The sequence below is a fragment of the Pempheris klunzingeri genome, chromosome 11, assembly GCF_042242105.1.
Source record: "Pempheris klunzingeri isolate RE-2024b chromosome 11, fPemKlu1.hap1, whole genome shotgun sequence".
Lineage (NCBI taxonomy): Eukaryota > Metazoa > Chordata > Actinopteri > Acropomatiformes > Pempheridae > Pempheris > Pempheris klunzingeri.
Genome location: NC_092022.1, coordinates 19,970,376 through 19,990,731, shown reverse-complemented (window position 1 = coordinate 19,990,731; position 20,356 = coordinate 19,970,376). Strand labels below are relative to the sequence as shown.

The window sequence follows — 20,356 nt, the reverse complement described above, 5'->3', positions numbered from 1 at the left end:
CGTTGACGTTTCTCCGTCCTGCTGCTGTAGAGATCTTCAAATGTTGAGGTTGTTGGCGTCACAAACCTTTGACAAGTGTGGACATGATGGTGAGTTCAAGGTCTGTGTCTACAGCGGTGAAAATGTGTTCCAACAAACGTCCAAATAGATCTGTGACTGCAGGAAGTATGTACTTGTGTGTCAAACAGGTGAATATTCATTGTTTTCATACTGTAAAATGAATGTTTTTGAAATATATTTTCAGAAATTAAAATTGTTTTGAGTTTGATTTTCAAAAAGTCAGTCCATCCTTTATATTGTGTGATGCTGTTTTTCTCCTGCACGTAACAGGTACGAAAAAAAACATCTACAGCAACTTAAGTCCAGACAAAACAGTCTGGAAGATAAAAACCAGACGAGTGTGTGTGTGTTTTTAAATCACTTTACTTTTCCCTTTTCAGCAGCACAGACCAGGAGCTGTGACATGCAGGTAGAACAAATGTTCATTCAGTTGAGTCAGTACATATTAATTCAACACACTGTTGGAGGATGAACACAGCATCAGCGAGGAGGAGGGGGGGTGTCAGAGACAGCTTCTAATATATTAACCGTAATCTTTATCCTTTGTGATATAGTTACAAAACAGAGGAAGGAGCTAAATAAATACATTAAATAATAATGTTTAGAGTTCTTAGTCCAAACTCATGTCTTCATCGTCGTCTTTCTTGTCTTTGGAGTCCCCGTCCTGGTCCGACTTTGTCTCCGTTTCCATGGCTTTGGCAAAAGCCTCCACATCTGTGTTGGAGGAAATGTCCAGAGGTTAAGGCTGCAAATACTTACGTCTTTAAAATACCAGTCCAATATAGTGAGGACTGTTTTGCTCAAACCCCCTTTATCAAATATAAAAATGGAAGTTAAAATTTCCCAGAGTGCAAGTTGACAAATTAAAATGTCTAGTCTACTCCAGCAGGGTAAAGCCCAGATATATTCAGTTTACAATCTCATAAAAACAGTGAAATGTAGCAAATTCATATTTTAGAGACAACAATATTTCATATTTACAATAGTTGTTTTGTTTTTTTTTTATTTTAATCATTTGCTTGGTGCAGCTCTAACAGACATGGAGAAGAAAAGAAGTTTTATGTCTTAAACTCTCAACAGACCTGCAGAACCCAGTTCAACAAATGCCTAAAGTCTCATACTGCAGTTCAAACCTAAAGGGTCGCCATCCTGTCTGTTATCCCCAATTTCTCTCAAGACTTCTTCAAACTTGATGGGTACAAAATAGTCCACTGTAGGTACATGATGCACTTTACGAATCAATGCTTAGAGAAATTATTAGGCAGAAAAATGGCCTCTGACGGTGCTTGTTCTGTATTACTGAGACAATTTTTACTGTTGCATTAGTGTGTAACCATTTTAATGATGTATTGGAGTCAAAGGGAGCCCATTTTACTCACTTCATACTGTTGGGAGCTTTAATCTGCACCAACGTGAAATTTTAAAAGGTTTTGTATGTAGAATCTGCAAAGGAACCAATAACTGCAGCTGTCACATAAATGTAGTACTGTTAAAAAAAAAAAAAGTATAAGTGGAAGCATTAAGTATAACTTGGAAATACTCAAAGTACCTCAAACCTGTTCTGACACAGTATTTGAGTAATTGTTAGTAATTGGTGAAATTTCACTGCTGATTATTAAGAAAAATAACGTCACTCTTAACGTTTCAGTTTTCTCAATCGGCTGCAATCTTTTGTGTAAACATGAAGCGGTGAAAACACAGCGTGTCTGCTTGATGTGGGCAAAACACTGACCTCCTTTGTTCGCCGCATCGACAGCCTCTGCAGGCAGGCCGAACTGGTTCATTAGAGGCCCTAACTGCCCGGACGCCAGAGCGCTGCTGAACATGCTCATCGCCTGCAGCGACACATTAAATACCAAGAATAAGGACAAATACCACAACAACACACTCAGTACCAACAAAAAAGAACCTTATAATCACCAGAAAATGACCAAACAAACAGAAAAACTTATGTGAAGACAACTTTCTCAAATTGAACATAATTTAAATCACCAATTTCCAAATCCTGAGGGACAAAGGGATTAGAGAGCAGCAACGAGCAGACTACCTGCTGGAACTGAGGCGAGCTGAGCGTGTTGTGGAGCTCCTCCGAGCTCTGAGGCAGGGACTCTCCAGAGGGCAGGTAGGGCATCAACCTCTGCTGCACCTCGGGGTTGGCCAGGATGGGAGCCATGATCTCTGGTGTCAGGACGCTGGCGAGGTCCACTGCAGGTAACAAACACCATCACGACAGACGGGTCAGTGCAAGACCCCTACAGTTATAAAATCCCTCCTACTGATTGTCACACAGAAATATACACTCTGAAGAGTTAAAGTTTAAAAGTAGAGTAAGTTAAACCATTTAGATGATGCACAGGAGTTTGATTCTACCACAGCGCACATACACACACACACTCTTGCTGTACTTTAGACACCCTGTTAACCACGTAGCAACCACCTGGCAACAAATCGGTAAAACCACATAATCAAGTGGAAAAGCTGCAGCAGCCTGTTCACATCGTAGCACTGCTACAGCAGATTAGCTTCCCTTTAAACAAACAGTGATTTATCTTTTGGCCACTTGGGGGCAGCAGAAACAAGCTGCAAACACAACACTGATGTATTATCACCTTTTAACTTGATTACGGTGAACTTGTTGGCAAGCAGATGACTATTACATTATTATACACACCCAGCATTAACATTTATATGGAGGTGTGTTTCCATCAATTTTTAAATTTTTTCAACTTTTCATCCACAGTGACTCAGAATAACCTGATGAATGTAAATCCAATATTTTCACTCCCTTTGAACTCTGTTGTGGCATTTTTAGCTGTTAAATGTTCCACTCTTTTCTCCAGCAAAACGCTGATCACTGGGTCTGTCTGGAGCTCAGCGGGTAGCTCTGAGCTGCTGTGACCAAAAATGACACCCATGAGAGTGATGGGAGTGAAAGAGTAGAGGGGAACCGCAGAAATAAAATATAAAAATATTGATTATAACCTCTTTAACTTCTTTATAGAACCTATAAGACCTCAAATAATTTTGTGCATTCTTCGTTTTATTCTTTGGCTTTTCTCTGCTCTTCCTACTTCGCCGGTTTAAATGTGAATCTGTAGACAAGGTGAGGGCGGTGAATCGTATCCCTGAAGCGGGAGGAGGAGCTGTGCCTGATGGGATGCAGCACAGGAAAATTAACTCAAAACAGAGACGGACTGCAGCGTCTGCAGGAGGTTCCTGCTTCTGCAGACTGAATTTATTAAGTTAAAAATTACATAGTATTACAGAGACTGCTGCATTTAGAATGTCGCTTATTTGCTGCATAATTGGTTGAAATTACACTAATCGGGCCTAATTATGTATTTCCCCTCTGGTGGTTATTTAAGTTTTTGTCTAATCTCAGTTTTAAGGAGCGCAGCTTTCAGTCTGCCTGAGGCTACGCTCTCTGCGGCGGGCTCCTCACCTCCTTGGCCGCTGGCAGGCACGTTCATGGTGGCCAGGATGCTCTGCAGGTCCCTCAGCTGGATGGGCTGCGTGGGGTTGGCTGCCCCCGCTGCCAGAGAGGACACGGCCGGGGTGGAGGGGGTGGTGGCTGTTGGGGAGGCTGCCGAGGTGGCGGAGGGGGTGATGGGAGTGGTGGGCACCTGGGAGGAGCCGAGCCGACTGGCAGTAGAGGTAGAGGTGGGGGTGACGGCTGTGGACGGACTGAAGAAAGAGAGAGAAAAACCATCTATCGAAGATCGCTGGTTAAATAAAATAAGCTGATACACACGACAAACTGTGGTGTTAGAGTTTTGTCCTTGTTGTAGCCATTTTCCTTATTGACCTCCTGAATCTACTGCTGTTTCAGTTATTTCCTTCATGTTGAGGTGAACTTAATGTGTTTAGTTCTGACAGTGGACAGTGATAACATAACAGCAATAATATCAGCCAGAGACGAAGTTACTCCAGGTTCCCCTGGTGACAACTATTTAGTTGATAATTCAGATGATTCAGAAAAATGATCAGCAACTGTTGTGATAATTGTTCGGCTTTTTTTCCAGTCCCTCACGTATGAGAATATGCTGCCCTTTTGTCTTATATGATGGTAAACTGAATATCTTATTTTATGACTGTTGTTTGGCCCAAAGAAGGAATCACCTTGAGCTTTAATTCATCAATGACTCAAGAGAATAATCAAATTAATCAATAATGGTGATCAGACACAGCCCAGATGAAACTGGGTGTGAAGAAAGTGGTATCTGCTGACTGACTGATTTCTCTGCTTTTTACAAAAAAAAAAGCTTTTTGCTGAGAGTTCTTTTATCAAACTGCTATTTTTTAACTCAACATTGAACCTTGAAGCTCAGGATTTTTCCCAACGTTGTTGCCAAAAGTTGTTGTAAAGGGACGAGTCTGTAAAGATGCCGCTGATCTTTGATTATAATGTGCTGACACTAAACCCTGTTCATGTGTCAGACAGCTGACTCTGCTCTTCCTCTCGTCTGCCACGGCTGCTCCTCAAATTTCACACCTCCTGTTTGGCAACTGACCAGCAGTGATGAAGAAATGATGGCACCAAACAACTATTGAGGCTCAAAAATACAAGGTACAAACTAAGTGACAGAAAATGATGTTTTCTCTGATATTAAACAGGAGTAGCATACCTTGTGGAGGAGTTAGTGGCTGCAGGGACACTGCTGCTGCTGCTCCCCAGGAGGTTTGCCAAACCTGGACCTGCCAGTGCCCCGAGACCACCTGTTAGAAAAGAACAGCCACATTATGCTCCTGAGATCATGAAGCTGCTTTTACAAACACCCTGTCTGACTCTCTGCAGCTTGACGACTGAGTTAAGAAGGTTCGTACCGATGCCTCCCAGTCCGGTTGGTCCAATCAGCTGCATCAGCTGGTTGTGGCTCATATTACCCAGAAGGCTCTGCAGGCCACCCTCCCCTGTTCATGACAAACAGAGCAGGTGACATCCAGCATCAAAATGACCATAATTTTTAGATCTTTTCTGGCAGCATGTTTCAGGCTCTTACCCCCCAGAGCAGACAGGTCGTGTCCTCCGCTGCCGCCACTGCCAAGCGCTCCGGGCATGGGCGGGTTGTTGAGATACTCATTCACTTTACGGCAGTTCTCCTCATCCTTGTCCGTCTTTGGCTCCTGAGATCAGAAACACGGCACAGAGGGAGGTTTCATCTCTCTCACAGTCATTTCACACATGAATCCATGTATATTAAGTAGTTTCACTACATTGAGCATTAATATAATTATGGGTTAACAATAAGTGCTCTTACTTATTGTCAACAAATTTCTCCTTTCCAACTACTTAAACACCGTAAAACACTCCATTTACATTTTTATTACTTCACAGAGTAAAACATGCATTTGTTGGGAATTATTTTCAGCCAAAAAAACAGTTTAACAGTTTTTGACAACAATGGAGCTCTGCGGCACAAAGGTACGGCTACACGAACAATATGTGTTGGTAAAATCAATTCATTTTTGAGTTTGGTGTTTTTGTGGGACTTGTTGATGATGAAAAAAAGTACAGAATATCTCTGGACTTGTTCTTTAACTTCTCATGATGCAATTTACTGAAAACAGCCCACAGTGACGTTCCTGTGATTCCTACAGGGGATTTTTGCTGAAGACTTGAATTTATGTTTGAATAAAAGACAAAATGTGCTGGGAAAGATGTGTGCATAACAATGGTTCATCTCCTGTAAATGTACCGTTTTGATTTTGTCTGTTGTCGAGTGAAAACAGAAGCTTTATGAGTACGTCCATACCTGCATCCAGAAGAAGAGCCTTTTGGATCCAGCTTTGAACTTCAACACATAAACCCGTCCAGTGGTGCACTGGTTCACCCGTTTGAACTCGCAGTCATCAGGGAAGATGATCAGGTCCTAAATCAGGACAAGAAGGAGGTTTATGTGAAACAGTCAAACACAGACCAGCCAGTGTTACACGCGGACAGCGTCACCTACATCGTCTACGTTTCCGGTCGTCCGATCTTTCCAGCAGAAGTGGATCAGGGAGTCGTCTGTCTGCTGGATGTACACTTGACCTTTGCGCTTGTCTGGGGTCACCGTGCTGCCTTTCATGGTCATTTTACCGGCACGAAACTCCACCAGGTATTTGCTGGAGGAGCCACGGGAACCAGACACCATGCTGGGGAACAAAGCTCCAGAGGCCATGATGTGACGGGAAAACTGCTGCAGGGACGGAGAGGAGGATGGAGAGGAGGAAGGCCTCAGTCAGTCACACACAGAGACACACGGGCTCTGATCCAAACACAGGCTGTGGACCGCGATGAAGGTAGCTTTAAGGTGGATATTTGACAGACAGTAACTCAGCTCACCTCCCGAAGCTCTCACTTAATCACCGGGACACCAATAAATTACTCTTTAATTAACACATAAACAATAATTTTCCAAACCTTAATGCTGACTTGGAAATATTAATAAAAATTAAAAGATACTGAATTGATTTCATGCAGCACACAAAAAAATAATACAAGGCACAGATTTATGTTATTCTACAACACAGGGTTGGACATGGAGATGTAAATTCTAGTCCCATTTGCTACACAACAACATAATGGCATTTCCCCCCGTAGCTTCCATGTAATGTGACACACTGACTCCAGATCAGTGCTAAAGCTGTATCCATGTGGAGTCACTGGGTCACATTACATGGGAGCTTTTGGAAAAAAAAAATTGAATGGTAGTTATTGTCTGCACATTCATTTACAGCCCACTAGCCTATTTATTGTGCAGCTATTATTTTGTTGTGGCCTTCCAGGAATAACAAGACTCTCCTAAACTGACACCAAAATAAAAACATCGACTAGAAACGGTGATAAAGAAGCAGCTTTGAAACGGATTACAATGCTGGACCAGGAGCGCTCCCAGTGCTCCCATAATAAAGCAGCTACTGGAGCGGCCCCAGTAGCCACAGATGACTCTGCATCCTGCAGCGGGCGGCGTGTTTACAGCTCAGCGCGGTCACGACCGAGCGACAGCTTCACATTTCACACCGGTGGACTAAAGACGAACCTGGTTTCTGTGTCACACACTCTACACATTTCTGAAAAACATGTTTGTACTTACATTTACTCACTGAAATACCGTTCAGCCGGAGAGCAGTCATACACACACGCTCAACACAAGATGTTTCTGATTGGCTCACAGGCGCCGGTGCTTCGCTGTGATTGGTCGAACCGTGTGTCACTCATGGGAGCTTTAACTCCACTGCGCATGTTCGGTAGAGATGACACACCACAGTCCGCTTATTGTGCTGAACCTGAAGGGTGTCAGTGTTTTTATATAAGTACGAATCAGACACACGTCCGAGGATGATTTAGCGCTGCCTTCTAATATTTAGGAAATGTGACTAATGTCTTTGTTACTTGTTAATAAATCAAATGTTATAGATCAGTTAAAGGCCACTGAAGAGATCAACTTGTGGGTTGCCAGATTGTGAAGAATCCGTATAACTGATTGGACTGTGTGACCCCCTTCTGCAGAGATTATTAACAGCAAATTAAGCATCAATTACTAACATTTATACCAGCCTTATTACCAAATACATAACCACCAATAACATGAATAGAAAGTAATCTATTATATTAACCATTTAATATTTGTTGTACTATTTGAAACACTGAAGCTTCAGTTTGACATTTTAAATTGTTGATGATTACTTTTTATTTCTATATATATATATTTATATATATATACACACACACATACAACTATCCCCCCCCCCAACCACTTGTGTGTACACAAGAGTTCTGTTTATTTTTTTTTCCATCTTTGCTGTGCTTCTTAAATCTGTATGTCAATTTCTATCTTCTTCTTCTTCTTGTGAATTACAATTTACACGACATAAAAAAAGTGCTAATGTGTAGCAGTAATGTAGTTTAGTGTGTTTATGATATTAGTTAATTGGCACTAAGCATGAAGTGCAGCCGAGGGTGACGGTGACATTGTTAGTTTTGCAGGTGTTTGATCATAAACTGGAGTTTAAAGCAAATTTCTGATGATGTAATAGATGAAAAGTCAGGGGATCATTGAAGTGATTACATTTCAGTTGTCTCAGTTTAACTGGTTTACTCCCAGTTCTTCACCGTCTCTGAATCTTTTTTTGAATAGTATTTCTATGGTAAAATATCAAAGAATAAGCATCATGTTACCATAAAATCTGATGAAAGATCAGGTATTAAAACAGGACTCACTCAAAGCCTGAATCATGTCAGCTGATATCAGAGCTGAAACTATCAGTCGATTAATCGACAGAAAACTAATCTGTGACTATTTTGAAAATCTAATATTTTTTAAGCAGAAATGCAAAACCCCCAAATAAACCTCAGTTTTCCTGTTTTATATAATTGTAAATTAAATATCTTTGGACTGTTGATTGAACACAAGACATTTGTCTCCTTGAGCTCGGATGGACATTTTATAGACCAAACAAAGGATCAAGAAAATAATCAGAAGATTCATTGTTAATGTAAATAATCAACAGTCGCATATTGGGATTTAGTGTTGTATTCTCACATCAAGACTCGTTTATCAACTGGGCAAACTTTGTTTGGGAAGATGGGAAGAGTCCAGAGTTTTAGGCTCAAGTACAGTTCATTTTTAGAGTAGAGACCTCATTTGACTGTTTCTTTTGAATTATTTCAGAGGCCTGAAGAGGTAAAAGGTGTCTAGTTTCTCAGAGGACAAAGATTAGGAGAAAATGTAATTTAAGGTCCCATATTCTGCTCATGTTAAAGTTCATACTTGTATTTGGTTTTACTATTTACTTTTCTGATAACAGACTTGTCTGCTGCAGCTGTTTTCAGCCTCTGTCACTTTCAACATCTTCACGTTACCAGGAGCTGACGTTAGTGGGGGAAAAATGGCAGACAGTGAGGTGGGTACAGGAGGTTTTCAGCAGGCGAGGACAGTCCGCCTGCTGGAGGACTGGAGGAGGTCACATGATCAACAGATCCTCTTGTGACATCATAAAGGGAACCAAATCAACACAGCATGTTTTCTCACACATTTACTGAAAGATGGAGCAGGAGAAAAAGTGAGGATGATCTTTTCTCAGAGTTTGGTGGTCTGTAGGAACACCAGAGGCACAAATTTATGTTAAAAAGTCATTAAAAAGTGCATTTTGCAGAATATGGGCCCTTTAAAAATGACTTCATAAGATGCTGTTAAAGTGCGATTTAGCAAAAGACAATTCCAATTGTTTCAATCGTCCATAATTTATTTTCCAAATATGTCGTGTATGCACATGGTTGTGTGTGGATAACAGTATGAGGAAGGAAAATCACAAGAGATGAACGAACATTGGATGTAAACTTTTTCCGAACAGATGCGAGACCAAACATTAGTGAAACAGAGAGTGTGAGATCAGAAGAACCATCAGATTGAACTTGCACCCCTGAGTGTCTGCAGACCTCACAAAGTGCTTTGAATGCAGAGTGAAGTTGAAAGCATCTGGGAGAAGACGTGTTGTGGGGTACTTCACTGTACAATAAGTGCAATGAACTGTGGGTGTGTTCAAATGTGCAGTTTATGCAAAGTTAGTGATTGGACACAAAAAAAACCAACATCTCTGTACTGTTACACACAACCACATCACTGTGTTTATGTATGTAAGCTTTATATTATCAGCACACAACATTCATTAACTGGTGCCTCTGCAGTGTCTGAAGCACACATTGGCTACTAGCTAAAGAGGAGTTAAGTGTTTTATTTCTATTGTTCACATTTCTGGATGGCAGACTGGATGGGTCAGTTTGCATAGGTTTCTGATGGCTACAGTGTCCTCTCTTATTTGCTGCTGTCGTTTCTGAAAACAGCTTTGACTGATGGAAAAATGACTCAGGGCATCAAAAAGAAAAAGAAAGAAACAAACACAGCCAGAGTTGCTTGTCCATGTGTGAAGAAAAACACAAAGAAACGAGCCAGTGTGATACAGCTTTCTCTTTAAACCAGAGGTTTTCAAGCTGTGAGGCAGAGGGAGGGACGTGAGACATGAGCAACACTAGCCTCAGTCCTACTCCTTCACATAATTCAGTCAAAAATATAACACATATTTTTAGATTCAGCATCACTTACACTTCAAGGGATACGGTTAACTAGGAAAACAAACATTTAGAATTTCTAAGCTCCAGCGCTTGCATGAGAATCAGCATATTTTGACGTTTTCTTCGATATCAAAGTAATCCAGCGACAGCTGTCTGTACGTCCAAAGGTACATTGTAAGCGGGAGCTGCTATTAGCTAATTCTGCATACTTTTAATGTTGCCAGTGTGCCAAAATGTAAACAAATGCAAACTAAAAATAAAACAGGGCTCAAGTTGCAACCCGTAGCTAGCTAAGTGCCCCCAAAATGATGGGATCCATAGTTCCAAAACTTAGAACACGAATGCTCCTCAAAAGTAACACAAAGAACAACAACATGATTATTATTGTTAATAAGGCTCAGAATGTCACATCAACGTGGTTCTTATAATGTCCGACTTTGAAAACCTCCTGCTCTAAACCAGTGCGCTCTGTATCCATTTGCTTTAACGTTTGATGTGAATGCATTTACACTATTATACTTATAGTGCAGAAAAGGTTTTTATGGCTTTTACTTGTGTGAATAATCATCTTGGTGACCATGCATGCACCAATTATTGTACACATGACCTATGTTACAGCAGACAACAATATAGTGTACCACCAAAATCGGTTTACTGTGCCAGTAAACGTGGTTATAAGCAGCTTTCATCTCTACTGTAAAAGTCTCTATTCACAGGAAATTATCACACTTGTGACATTTCAGGGATGTTTGCAGCTAACTAAAATAGACATCTAATATTCAAAGAGGTTATATAGAAAAGTAACAGATGTGTTTAAATAACCCCTGATATCTGAGTGGGACTGGACTGAAGTGTGTGGTGCATCTACAGGGAAGATTATGGTTGAGTGCCTGAACTAAAACTACAAGTATATCCTCTAAAAGTCAGAGCTTTGTGTCGGGCAGCAGCATAGTCTCACTCACACACACACACACACACACACACACACACACACACACACATACAGGTGACTGGTTTAAAAACCTCAACAGATGAGTAACATACATGTGGACTGTTATTCTCAGAGTCATGATTAGGGCATATAAAGATGTTTGACGACAGCATTTACAGTAAGTAAACTCTAAAATTCTCTGTTATATAATGTTTCTCCTGTGGTTTCACAGTCATAATCTGATAAACTGTCTGAGATCGGTTTGATATCCAACTTTTCACTGATTGACACAAGGACGTGATACCAGTGAGTGTCTGGACGTCACATAGACACAAACTTTAGATGCTGAGAAATAAAGTGAATCCTATCAGAGAGGAGATCTTCACGCCGAGCACCCCCCGTGTCAATAAATGTAGGGACAGTCAGTGTAATTCCTGTCAAAGTATCCACCTGTGTACAGCCAATCCTCAGCTCCTGTGTGAGGGTTTGTTCCCAGCTGAAACCACCTGAGGAGACACAAAGACGTGCAGGACACACTTTTAATAACAGGGTTAAAGGAACTATTACACAAGATGAACAAGGCACAGTCCTGGGAACATGTTTAAATTATGATCTCAGGAGCTTTTTAGGCATCCAGCTGCGAACGTGGGAGCAACACGGCAGCAGAGCAGACTATTTTAATTGCATTAAAAGTGTATTTATTTTATTCTATGTATTTAACATAGTAGAAAGTTGGGAGGTGCTCATGAGCCCTTTTCAGACATGGAAAACACCACACTGCTGGCTTTATCAGTGCACTATGGAGGGGTTTTCTTTTTGTCATTCAGACCAAGGTGACTTCTGCTTTATTCAGACATGACATAACCTTTCCTGAAAGTGTTATGTCATGTCTGGTGTAATCTTTGGCATTTGCATCACTAATGGTTTAATGGATATTACACTTTTTTGCTGTTGAAGCCTTAACTAATAACTACTGCAAATGCAAAGGAAGTTTTTCTTACATTAAATCCACTAATAAATATTCTCAGTTTCTTCGTGTAACATTTTTTGGGAGAAAATATTCTGTTTGTCATTCACACGTTTAAACGATCACTAGACACCAAAACACTTTTAATGCCCAGACAGGATTTTGCGACTCTATGGAGCCATGTAAGCTTTTGTGACGTCTAGCGAGAGGTCAACTATGGAAGGTGATACGAAGTGATCTACGAGGAATGTACACTTTCATGCAAGTGACTGGACAACGCAGAGCCTTGCTGAACGATGTCATGTAGCACTGCGGCCAAAGTTGAGCCTGGTTTAACCTCGCTCACTCCCACTGTCTAACCGGGCAGGCTCCAGTCACATGACTCACAGGCCAGTCAGTGTGTTTAGTTCCTAGCTGCTCACATGCTGCATGTAATTGCTGGATATTTGTTCATTCACCCTACAGCTGGCAAGAGTGACAATAGAAACCACAGAGAGGGGGTTCTGGTCTGATAAGCATTATATCTAAACAAGTGAGACTGCTGCTGTGACTTTTATGTAAAAGTGACCAAGATGTTACTCCGACATGAGACCTAACTATTAAATCACTGACATTTACATAACATGTGCACATCTGACAGGGACTTTGTGTGCAAGCTCCTCAAAAAACAACCACACACCTGGTTGACCACTCCTCCTCGTCCTTGGAGCGTTCCCTTCGCGAGGACCTTTGTTTCTCCTCTAACCGCTCTTTCTCTGCACTCGCTGCATCTACAAAAAACACAAAAACATGGATGAAGAAGCCATCACAGACTCATATGAGGGTGCTGCTAAGCCTCTCTAAGTTTGTATAAAAGCTTAAACCGTCATGTGAGGTTGCTGTCACCTATGTCTCCATTTTCCATGGCTCTGATGTCGGGCCTCAGCCGGCAGTCCGTTGGTGCCAGTAGTCTCTCTGCACCGGGCTCCAGCTCGTTTAGTGTCATGGCAAAGCTGGTGAAGTTATACATCTACCCAACCAGAAACACGGCAGAGGTTAGTGAGAATAAACACATTTATTCATAAAGTGATTTAACTGGCTGAAGGCAGGAATCTCAAAGACAGATCATTTAAACTCTGGGCAAATAAAACCAAAACTATCTGCACAGCTACAGGTATGTACAAGTACAACAAGTATGTTTTATTATGAATTGGATAAAGTCTCACTTACAGAGTTACAAAATAAAACCAGCATTTATCGGTTACAGGTTTTTGACCACAGTTAACACTATGGTGCAGTATTTTTATGAGCAAGTCCCCATTTTGTTTGTATCGAGCGCACGTGCAAATTTTTCCAAATGTTTTTTTATGAGTAAGGAGGTGCACTCAACATGTTTGTCAGGCCTCAAATACGAAAAACTTTGTTTAAGTGAGGCCGAGGCACAAAAACTGTCTGGTTTATCTCACTGTTAATTATCATTAGCACTGGTCCCTTAAGGGTAAAACAAACCCTCACACTAGGTTGTAACTTTGAATGAAAGTGGGAAGGATTTTGGCCTGCGGGTTAGCAGCATAGCATCTTTTCAATGTTTGTGTGTGTGTGTGATACTGACCTGTGCTGAGTGAGCAGGCCGCGGCGCTATCCTCCACAGTAAGGCACTTCCTGGTATCACAGTCACAGTTTCTTGAACTTCTGGCATCTCATCTGCCTCCTCACCTTCACAACTATGTTCCTACACACACACACACACACACACACAGATGAATAACATCATCAGGAGTGGACTAACTGAGCTAAAGCTTACAGTGCATACAGTACAGGTGCAAACAGGTGATTCACAGAACTACAGTTGCCACAGATTCAACACATCTCTCAAGCAACAATGCATGTCATTGCAAGACATCATGGATTTGTGCTGGCAATGATCTAATCATACACTACACCTTGAACTAGACAACAGCAGTAGCACACTACAGAAACCAAATACACTGTTACCTTACCTTCTACTAATGCCACTGCATGTTATTGTGAAAGGAAAAGATACCGTTTGAGAAACAATTTTAGAGTGATGTGTAAAATTCACAGATTACTTTGCATGTTGTCAGGCAGTTAAAGCATGCCGAAGACAAATGTGTGAACAAACTCTAAGCAGCATTTAATCTTAGTGGAAGGTCAGAAGTCAGTTCGCAGAATCTGACGTAAACATGAGCATCACTCGCCTGTTTCAGCTTTTTGGAGTCTCCCCCCGTCTTCCTGTCTGACTTCTTGTATGCTTCGTAAACCTTGGGGTCCACGCTGTACATGCACTCCGTCCACTTTCCATAAATCACCCGCCGCTTCTTCTTACTGGGTTTAACAGCAAAGATGTCACATTCAGTTCAGAGAAAATTAAGCACTGTCTGCTGACAGTGTTGATGTGGTCAGGCTCTTACCTTTTGTCTTGGATATGACCTTCTACTTTGTGCAGTTCCTTCCCAAACATGCCACACGCTTTGAAGTTCAACACACACTTATCTCCCGTGCTGATGAATTAAATGCAAAAATAAATATGTCAATCAATGATCCCTTTAGCCAGTTTAAATCCTGCAGTTCAGTGTTTGTCACCATACCTGTGGTTGACTATCTCAACGGTTCCATATTGCTCAATCCAGAGTTTTCCTAAGATGATATTATGCACACAACACATCGGGTTTGTCCATGTGTACGCTTCTTTATGTCTGCAAGAAAAACCACAGAATATTACAGTAATTGTTCGACTCTCTGAGAAATATCCACGTTCGCTTTCTTTCTATGCTGAAAGATGTGAGACACAACCCTATTGGCCCGTCGATCTGAATGAGATTCAGCTCAACAACAAGCAAAGCTTTTGGATTTGCATCAAGACATTTTCATTCACAAATGTATTTTACTTACAATACAACATTTTTGCATTTCACCGTCAATACTTTTGCCCTCAAACCTTTTCTGTTTGACTGCAAAATGCAAAATAATAAGCCCATAAGCTAACCAGCCGCTGCCTGCAGCTTCATATTTCATGTAACAGAAAGACACGAGTCACATACATTTTCTAATCTAACACTCGTAAACAAAGCAAATAACAGTAAAAAAGAGTGGAAGTAGTGCTTTAAAGATTGCATGGTGTCATAGCTGCTTGAAGTTTCACATTTTTATAACTAGTTAAGTTAATGTACAGTTTTTGCATAAATATTATATAAAAAATATAGAATAATATATTAAATAGAGCAAGAAGACAAGGAAAACCATCGACTCAGATGCAAACAGAGTACTGAAAGTATAACAAAAGAGTGAGCATGCAGATGTCAACACAAACACTCACTTCAGTAGCTCCAGCGTCATGATGCCTTTAGGCTCGGCCTCCACACTTTTGCCCCAGAACTTGAGTTTGGGGTAAATGGAGCCGTGGAACTCAAACTCTTGCTTCAGAGACTGAGCATGGAAGGCACTGACAGGGGGGTGGTGGCTCACCTGCTCCGAGATCAATCTGTATCCCTCGTCCTCCCTTTGAGGAAAAAAAAAATAATTTTTTTAAACATTTAGAAATTCACATATTCTATCATCAAGAGTAATTTAGGCTTCTGTATGTGTCTCTAATACCTTATGAGTTCATATGTCTCCCCCAGTAAAGGATTAAATGGCTTTCCAGTTCTTTCCCATTGAGATGCTACAGCCGAAACAGCAAACGCAGCAACAACCTGTCATGAGATGTGAAGTGAATCAGAGCAGACAGAAAATTAAGCATTTCACACATTTTTTAAGCAGAAACATGAAGTGTTCCCTTGTTCTAGCTACTCAAACATCAATTTTTTGTTTTATATGACAGTAAAACTGAATCTTTTTCGGGTATGGACTGTTGGTCGGAAATTTTAAGGGTCATTTTAACAATTTTCTGGCATTTTAAGGACCAAACAATGGATTAATCAAGAAAGTAATTGTTTTTGCAGCGTTATATTGGATTCAGATCTGTCACATTCATCTGTCCGGGTGTGCAACAAAAACATCCGTCATCTCTACCTGCATGCGGTCGATTGAGTCAGACAAACTGCAGGCCTTGTGAATGAGGTGAGTGTGCTCCATGTACTCCGAAATTCTCTGGAGAAAGCTCAGCGGTTCATTAAACACGACTGGCATTGCTATTTTGGACAGCTCCTGCAAGGAGATCAAAGAACAGAGCAGGTAAACATGGAGGAACATACAGAGAGGAGCTTCATACCAGATCAGATCTAAACTGTGACACTGCTCTACAAAATATCTTACTCAAACAACTCAAGCATCACATCATGCAACAAAAATGTGTTGCCTTTAAACTGCAAAATTCATTGTCTGATGTTCATTTAAGCTATTCTGGTTCTTTCAGATGGCTGCAAAAAAACTAAAGTCAAGTCAATGTGAGCTGAAGCATCCAAGCACTCAATTATTTAAAAAAAAAGAAGCATTTCACACTAGATCCAGAATCCGACTACAACTTGTTTGAAGCTTAATTGATATTAGACATTCAGATTAAAGTGTTTGAGTAGCTGCACAGAATATGAGATTTCCATAGCGTTCTGTTGTCCTAGTTTGGTTGGGAAGCTGGTGGGACTCACCATGCCGATGCATTTCTTCAGTATGCTCCACACACTGAAATTGTTCCTGGAGATCATTTCAGCAGGCAGCGTTTTCCTGGTGCACATTTGGACCAAATAAGTTTAAAGAGATATGAAATACGCCAAGACAGTGTACGTGTTCACAGCTGGCTCCTAAGTGCAAAATGTTTCAGCACAGAACACATTGTACTACATGGAAATCCTGATGTCTTGACTGACAGTGCGCGCCAAACGCTCTGCAGAGGAGGGCCTCACTGGTGAACATCTTAAAAATGTGGTTGCACCGGCATCATCTGCCTCTACATGTGAGTGCATGCATGACAAAACCCTCAGCCACTCTCATCTGAACACAGATCTCATGTGGTAACATGCACACATACATACATACATACATGTATGCATACCACACTTCTGCATGCCTCCTCACCTGCGCTCCCACACTCCATTCTCCTGTGTGGCGCTGCCGTCAGTCACCTGCTTATTGTCAAACACCAGGGCATCTTTAAAACTGACCTCACAGGAGTCATCTGACTCCAGCCCTGGTGGAGAACAAGAGGAGGGTGAGGGACAGGAGGGGACATTCATTCATTCATTGAATATATTGTCCTTTCAGAGACCTGCCTCACCTGTCTCAGCGTCGTAAAACTCCTCCTCGCTGTTCATACTGAGCAGAGAAAGTAACTGTGCGTTACTCAGAAGTCATGTTTCCACCATCGGCCTGTCCCTGCAGCCCAGCCTCCCTCCAAGCATCACAGACAGCCAAACACACAACCTGCAACAGCACGGACTCGTTACACCAAGCGGGGCAGCTGGCTGTGGTCGTTAAAGCCAAACATTATCTAGTGCATGCTATGAATAAAACAAAAATGACCGCTTTCTGCCGTGACAGGCTCTGTTCCTCAGAGAGCCTCAGCTATTTGAGGAACAGAGCTTTAGCTAGCCAGACAGCTAGCTAGCTAGCTAGCCGTTAGCTTCGCTGCTGCACTGAGTTACAGCGTCAGTTGGAGGGTGGGCAGCAGAGACTGGCCAAAGTAATCAACACAGACACTGACACGAAGATTTAAACACGACTCAGTCAAATGTACCTGAGAGTTAAGGTCAAATTAATGCTCTAGTAACATTAACAATCGAAGAGTACACTGCCTCTGAAACAGGGCGGAAGTAGGCGGCAAGGACACCGTGATTGACAGGTCCGACAGCCAATCACATGGCAGCAAGCAGCTTGACCAGAAATAGACGTCTAGAGCTGAAGTTCAGTCCAGCAGCTGATCCGGAGTCAGTGATGACAAAGATCAATAACAAAGGCTGGATGGACGGGGCTCCTCAACAGGTGGGTTCATTGTTGGTTAAACTAATATTGATGATGCCAATTATTTATACAGCACTTTTCAAAACAAAGTTGCAAATTGTTTTAGGGGTTAAACATTTCAGGACGGTGACAAGGCAAGTAAAATCAGACAATTAAACATAAAAAACTAACAAATGAAAAGGAATGAAAAAGGAAATTTAGAACCACAATAAAGCAGATAAGAGTGCTAACACTGATTTAAAAAAATAAAGAAAAAGATAAGAGATAAGTTTTGAACATTGTCTGTCTCTGTTTACACCACAGTGGATCATTGTTGTGTATTAAGGTTTTTTTCAATGGATTTCATGGATATTTAAGGGTTTTTGAGGGTCAAAAACGTAATTAATTTCTTAAAAGTACCTTAATTTACCGAATTATTTGATGAACTCCAATATTAAAGACGAAAGACTGCACTTTTATACTTTTCTCTCTTCATTGAGAAATTATGGCCTTTCAAAGTTATAAATTACGGAATGGCTTTCATGTTTTTTGGTGAATTTTGGGTGCTTTTTCAAGCCCTTAAAATCCTCCTGGGCCTTAATAAATCAAAACCCATTCATGTATAAAATCCCATTCCAAAAAACTTAATTACATTATATAAATGGAAACATTTATGCCATTTTCAGGTGAGACAAATGAAATGATTCAATTTCAGTGTCAGCTGTCTAAAATATGATATACTTACATTACTTACATTTTCCACCGACTTTCTAACCTGCTACATATAAGCTCTAATGGCCAACTTAAGAATCCCTGTGATTGGTGTTTATCCATTGTATTGGGTAGTAACACAATAGGAAATGATAATAATCCATCAATAAATACCCAAGGGTGTCTGACTTTCTAATGGGCTTTCTAATGAGCAATGAGGCTCTTAATGTTAATGGCCTGTAAATAAATTGTTGGTCCAGGCGCACTGCTGTTCTTTTCCTGATGAGAAGTCTTCCTCATGAACATCATGATGAAGGAGAGTAAACACCAGCAGCTGTTTTCCAACCTGCAAACTTGATTTAATGGCTCATAACTGATCACTGACACATCTGGAGATTACTTATTTAGGATAAAGCCACCAACAGATGGAGTGTGAGGCATTAATGTACGTTGTTGTTTAGTGTTGCACAGTTTTAATGTTGCACTTCTTGGAAAACAGAAAGGTGTGTTCAAACTCATATCCCATATGTTCCTTCGTTTCATGAAGTGGATTTTTTGTGTCTGTTCTTTACTGTTTTTCTGTGATGGATGTCTTGATGGACAACAGGTCGAGCAAAATACAAGCTCCTGCATGTTTCTGGACGCTCCTACTTCAACGAGCAGACATGGTCCTCAGACCACAGCGGTGATGAGGAAGGTCAGTGGGCCTGTGGGAACACATCTGTCATTAATAGGAGTCATAATCTGACTTTGGATCATGATTGATCCATGATGCTAAAATAACTGTGAGTCTGTGTCAGAGTTACACCTCTCCGTTTAAAATCCGTCTCTATTGGATGTGACAGGCACAGTCCCTGTAGCAGAAACACAACATATGTCCTTTTGAATAACTAACCCAGCAGATAGAGAGGGTGCTGTTCAATTTAATACAGCAGTGCTTGTGGGATCCACAAGGTGGCAGCTTCACACGTGTTTACACATAATCCTAAACACCATTTACAATTTACAGATTTAATTCAAAATGAAACATCTGAAACCTAAAAAGAATCCCATTCAAAGTGATAATGTGAACTTGTGGGATCTGTTGACGTGCAGAGTAAAACAGTTTTTGACTCTTTTGAGATCAGCCAAGTAATCAAGTTTTAATCAAGCTGCTGATTGTGTAAATAAATAGTTGGATGTTCTGAGGGATAAATGGTTTAACTGTTTGTCACATTTCCAAATGAGAAAGTGGGAAATGGGGCCGCAAGACCGGAAAAGATGTAGATTTTTAAAATAAAAGCTTAAAGGTCATCTCGCCTACATGAGAAGTAGCGTTTTAAAGATTGGCATAAAAAAATAGTTTTTCTATTAATCCTTCTAAATTACTGGTATTTTGGCACATTAACTTCTGGGACATGTGCTACAGTCATTTGATAACAAGCTTTATCCAAACAGAGAGGGTTCGGACCGCAAGACTGGACACATTTAAGAAAGCACAGAGCATTTTCAATGAAAGAGTTTTATTTTGAAGGCGCTGATCGGAAGTCATTAATAAACTGCATGAGTCAATCTGTCTGTCTGCGCTCCTCCTCTGGGAGTGTTATGACAAAGTTTCAGTCCTCAGGATGGAGAACAGTCAGCCGGGTCTCCTCACTGCGCTGTGAGCTGCGGACATCTGGACCCTTCAGCATATTTGTGGAAACATCATGATCATCTTGAGCTGAAAAAAAGCTGAAGAAGTTTTTTTTCCCCACCTGAAATCGTAAGAGGAAGAGTCGGG

At 41.0% G+C, this 20,356-nt stretch overlaps 2 protein-coding genes across 3 annotated transcripts; both read right to left on the bottom strand.

Annotated features, from left to right (window-relative positions):
* Window positions 1-407: 407 nt before the first annotated feature.
* Window positions 408-6,222, bottom strand: LOC139209957 (proteasomal ubiquitin receptor ADRM1-like). The gene is made up of 9 exons (XM_070839889.1): window positions 6,012-6,222; window positions 5,814-5,930; window positions 5,061-5,184; window positions 4,885-4,971; window positions 4,686-4,776; window positions 3,503-3,744; window positions 2,108-2,265; window positions 1,793-1,895; window positions 408-774 (listed from the first exon to the last, which is right to left on the bottom strand). Exons 1-9 carry the CDS (start codon window positions 6,219-6,221, stop codon window positions 671-673), a joined length of 1,236 nt encoding a protein of 411 aa, XP_070695990.1. The 5' UTR covers window position 6,222; the 3' UTR covers window positions 408-670.
* Window positions 6,223-9,284: 3,062 nt separating this feature from the next.
* On the bottom strand, window positions 9,285-17,762 carry LOC139209845 (oxysterol-binding protein-related protein 2-like). Of its 2 annotated transcripts, none has more exons than XM_070839716.1 (14): window positions 17,681-17,762; window positions 17,222-17,367; window positions 17,023-17,134; window positions 16,596-16,671; window positions 16,024-16,158; window positions 15,607-15,704; window positions 15,329-15,511; window positions 14,601-14,708; window positions 14,424-14,513; window positions 14,211-14,337; window positions 13,604-13,723; window positions 12,898-13,021; window positions 12,692-12,782; window positions 9,285-11,551 (listed from the first exon to the last, which is right to left on the bottom strand). In XM_070839716.1, exons 2-14 carry the CDS (start codon window positions 17,256-17,258, stop codon window positions 11,449-11,451), a joined length of 1,404 nt encoding a protein of 467 aa, XP_070695817.1. In that variant the 5' UTR covers window positions 17,259-17,367; window positions 17,681-17,762; the 3' UTR covers window positions 9,285-11,448. The 2 variants fall into 2 exon arrangements, with proteins under 2 accessions (XP_070695817.1, XP_070695818.1); XM_070839717.1 differs by having other exon boundaries at window positions 17,222-17,259; window positions 17,681-17,755.
* Between the last annotated feature and the right edge of the window lie 2,594 nt (window positions 17,763-20,356).

Coding starts and splice junctions, on each gene's coding strand:
- LOC139209845 (XM_070839716.1), bottom strand. CDS start 17,258: ATGAACAGCGAGGAGGAGTTTTACGACGCTGAGACAG. Junction 15,705..16,023: donor ACTCAATCGACCGCATGCAG/GTAGAGATGACG, acceptor ATCTCATGACAG/GTTGTTGCTGCGTTTGCTGT. Junction 12,783..12,897: donor CATGGAAAATGGAGACATAG/GTGACAGCAACC, acceptor TGTTTTTTGTAG/ATGCAGCGAGTGCAGAGAAA.
- LOC139209957 (XM_070839889.1), bottom strand. CDS start 6,221: ATGGCCTCTGGAGCTTTGTTCCCCAGCATGGTGTCTGGTTCCCGTGGC. Junction 5,931..6,011: donor CGACCGGAAACGTAGACGAT/GTAGGTGACGCT, acceptor GTCCTGATTTAG/GACCTGATCATCTTCCCTGA. Junction 775..1,792: donor CGATGCGGCGAACAAAGGAG/GTCAGTGTTTTG, acceptor CCTCCAACACAG/ATGTGGAGGCTTTTGCCAAA.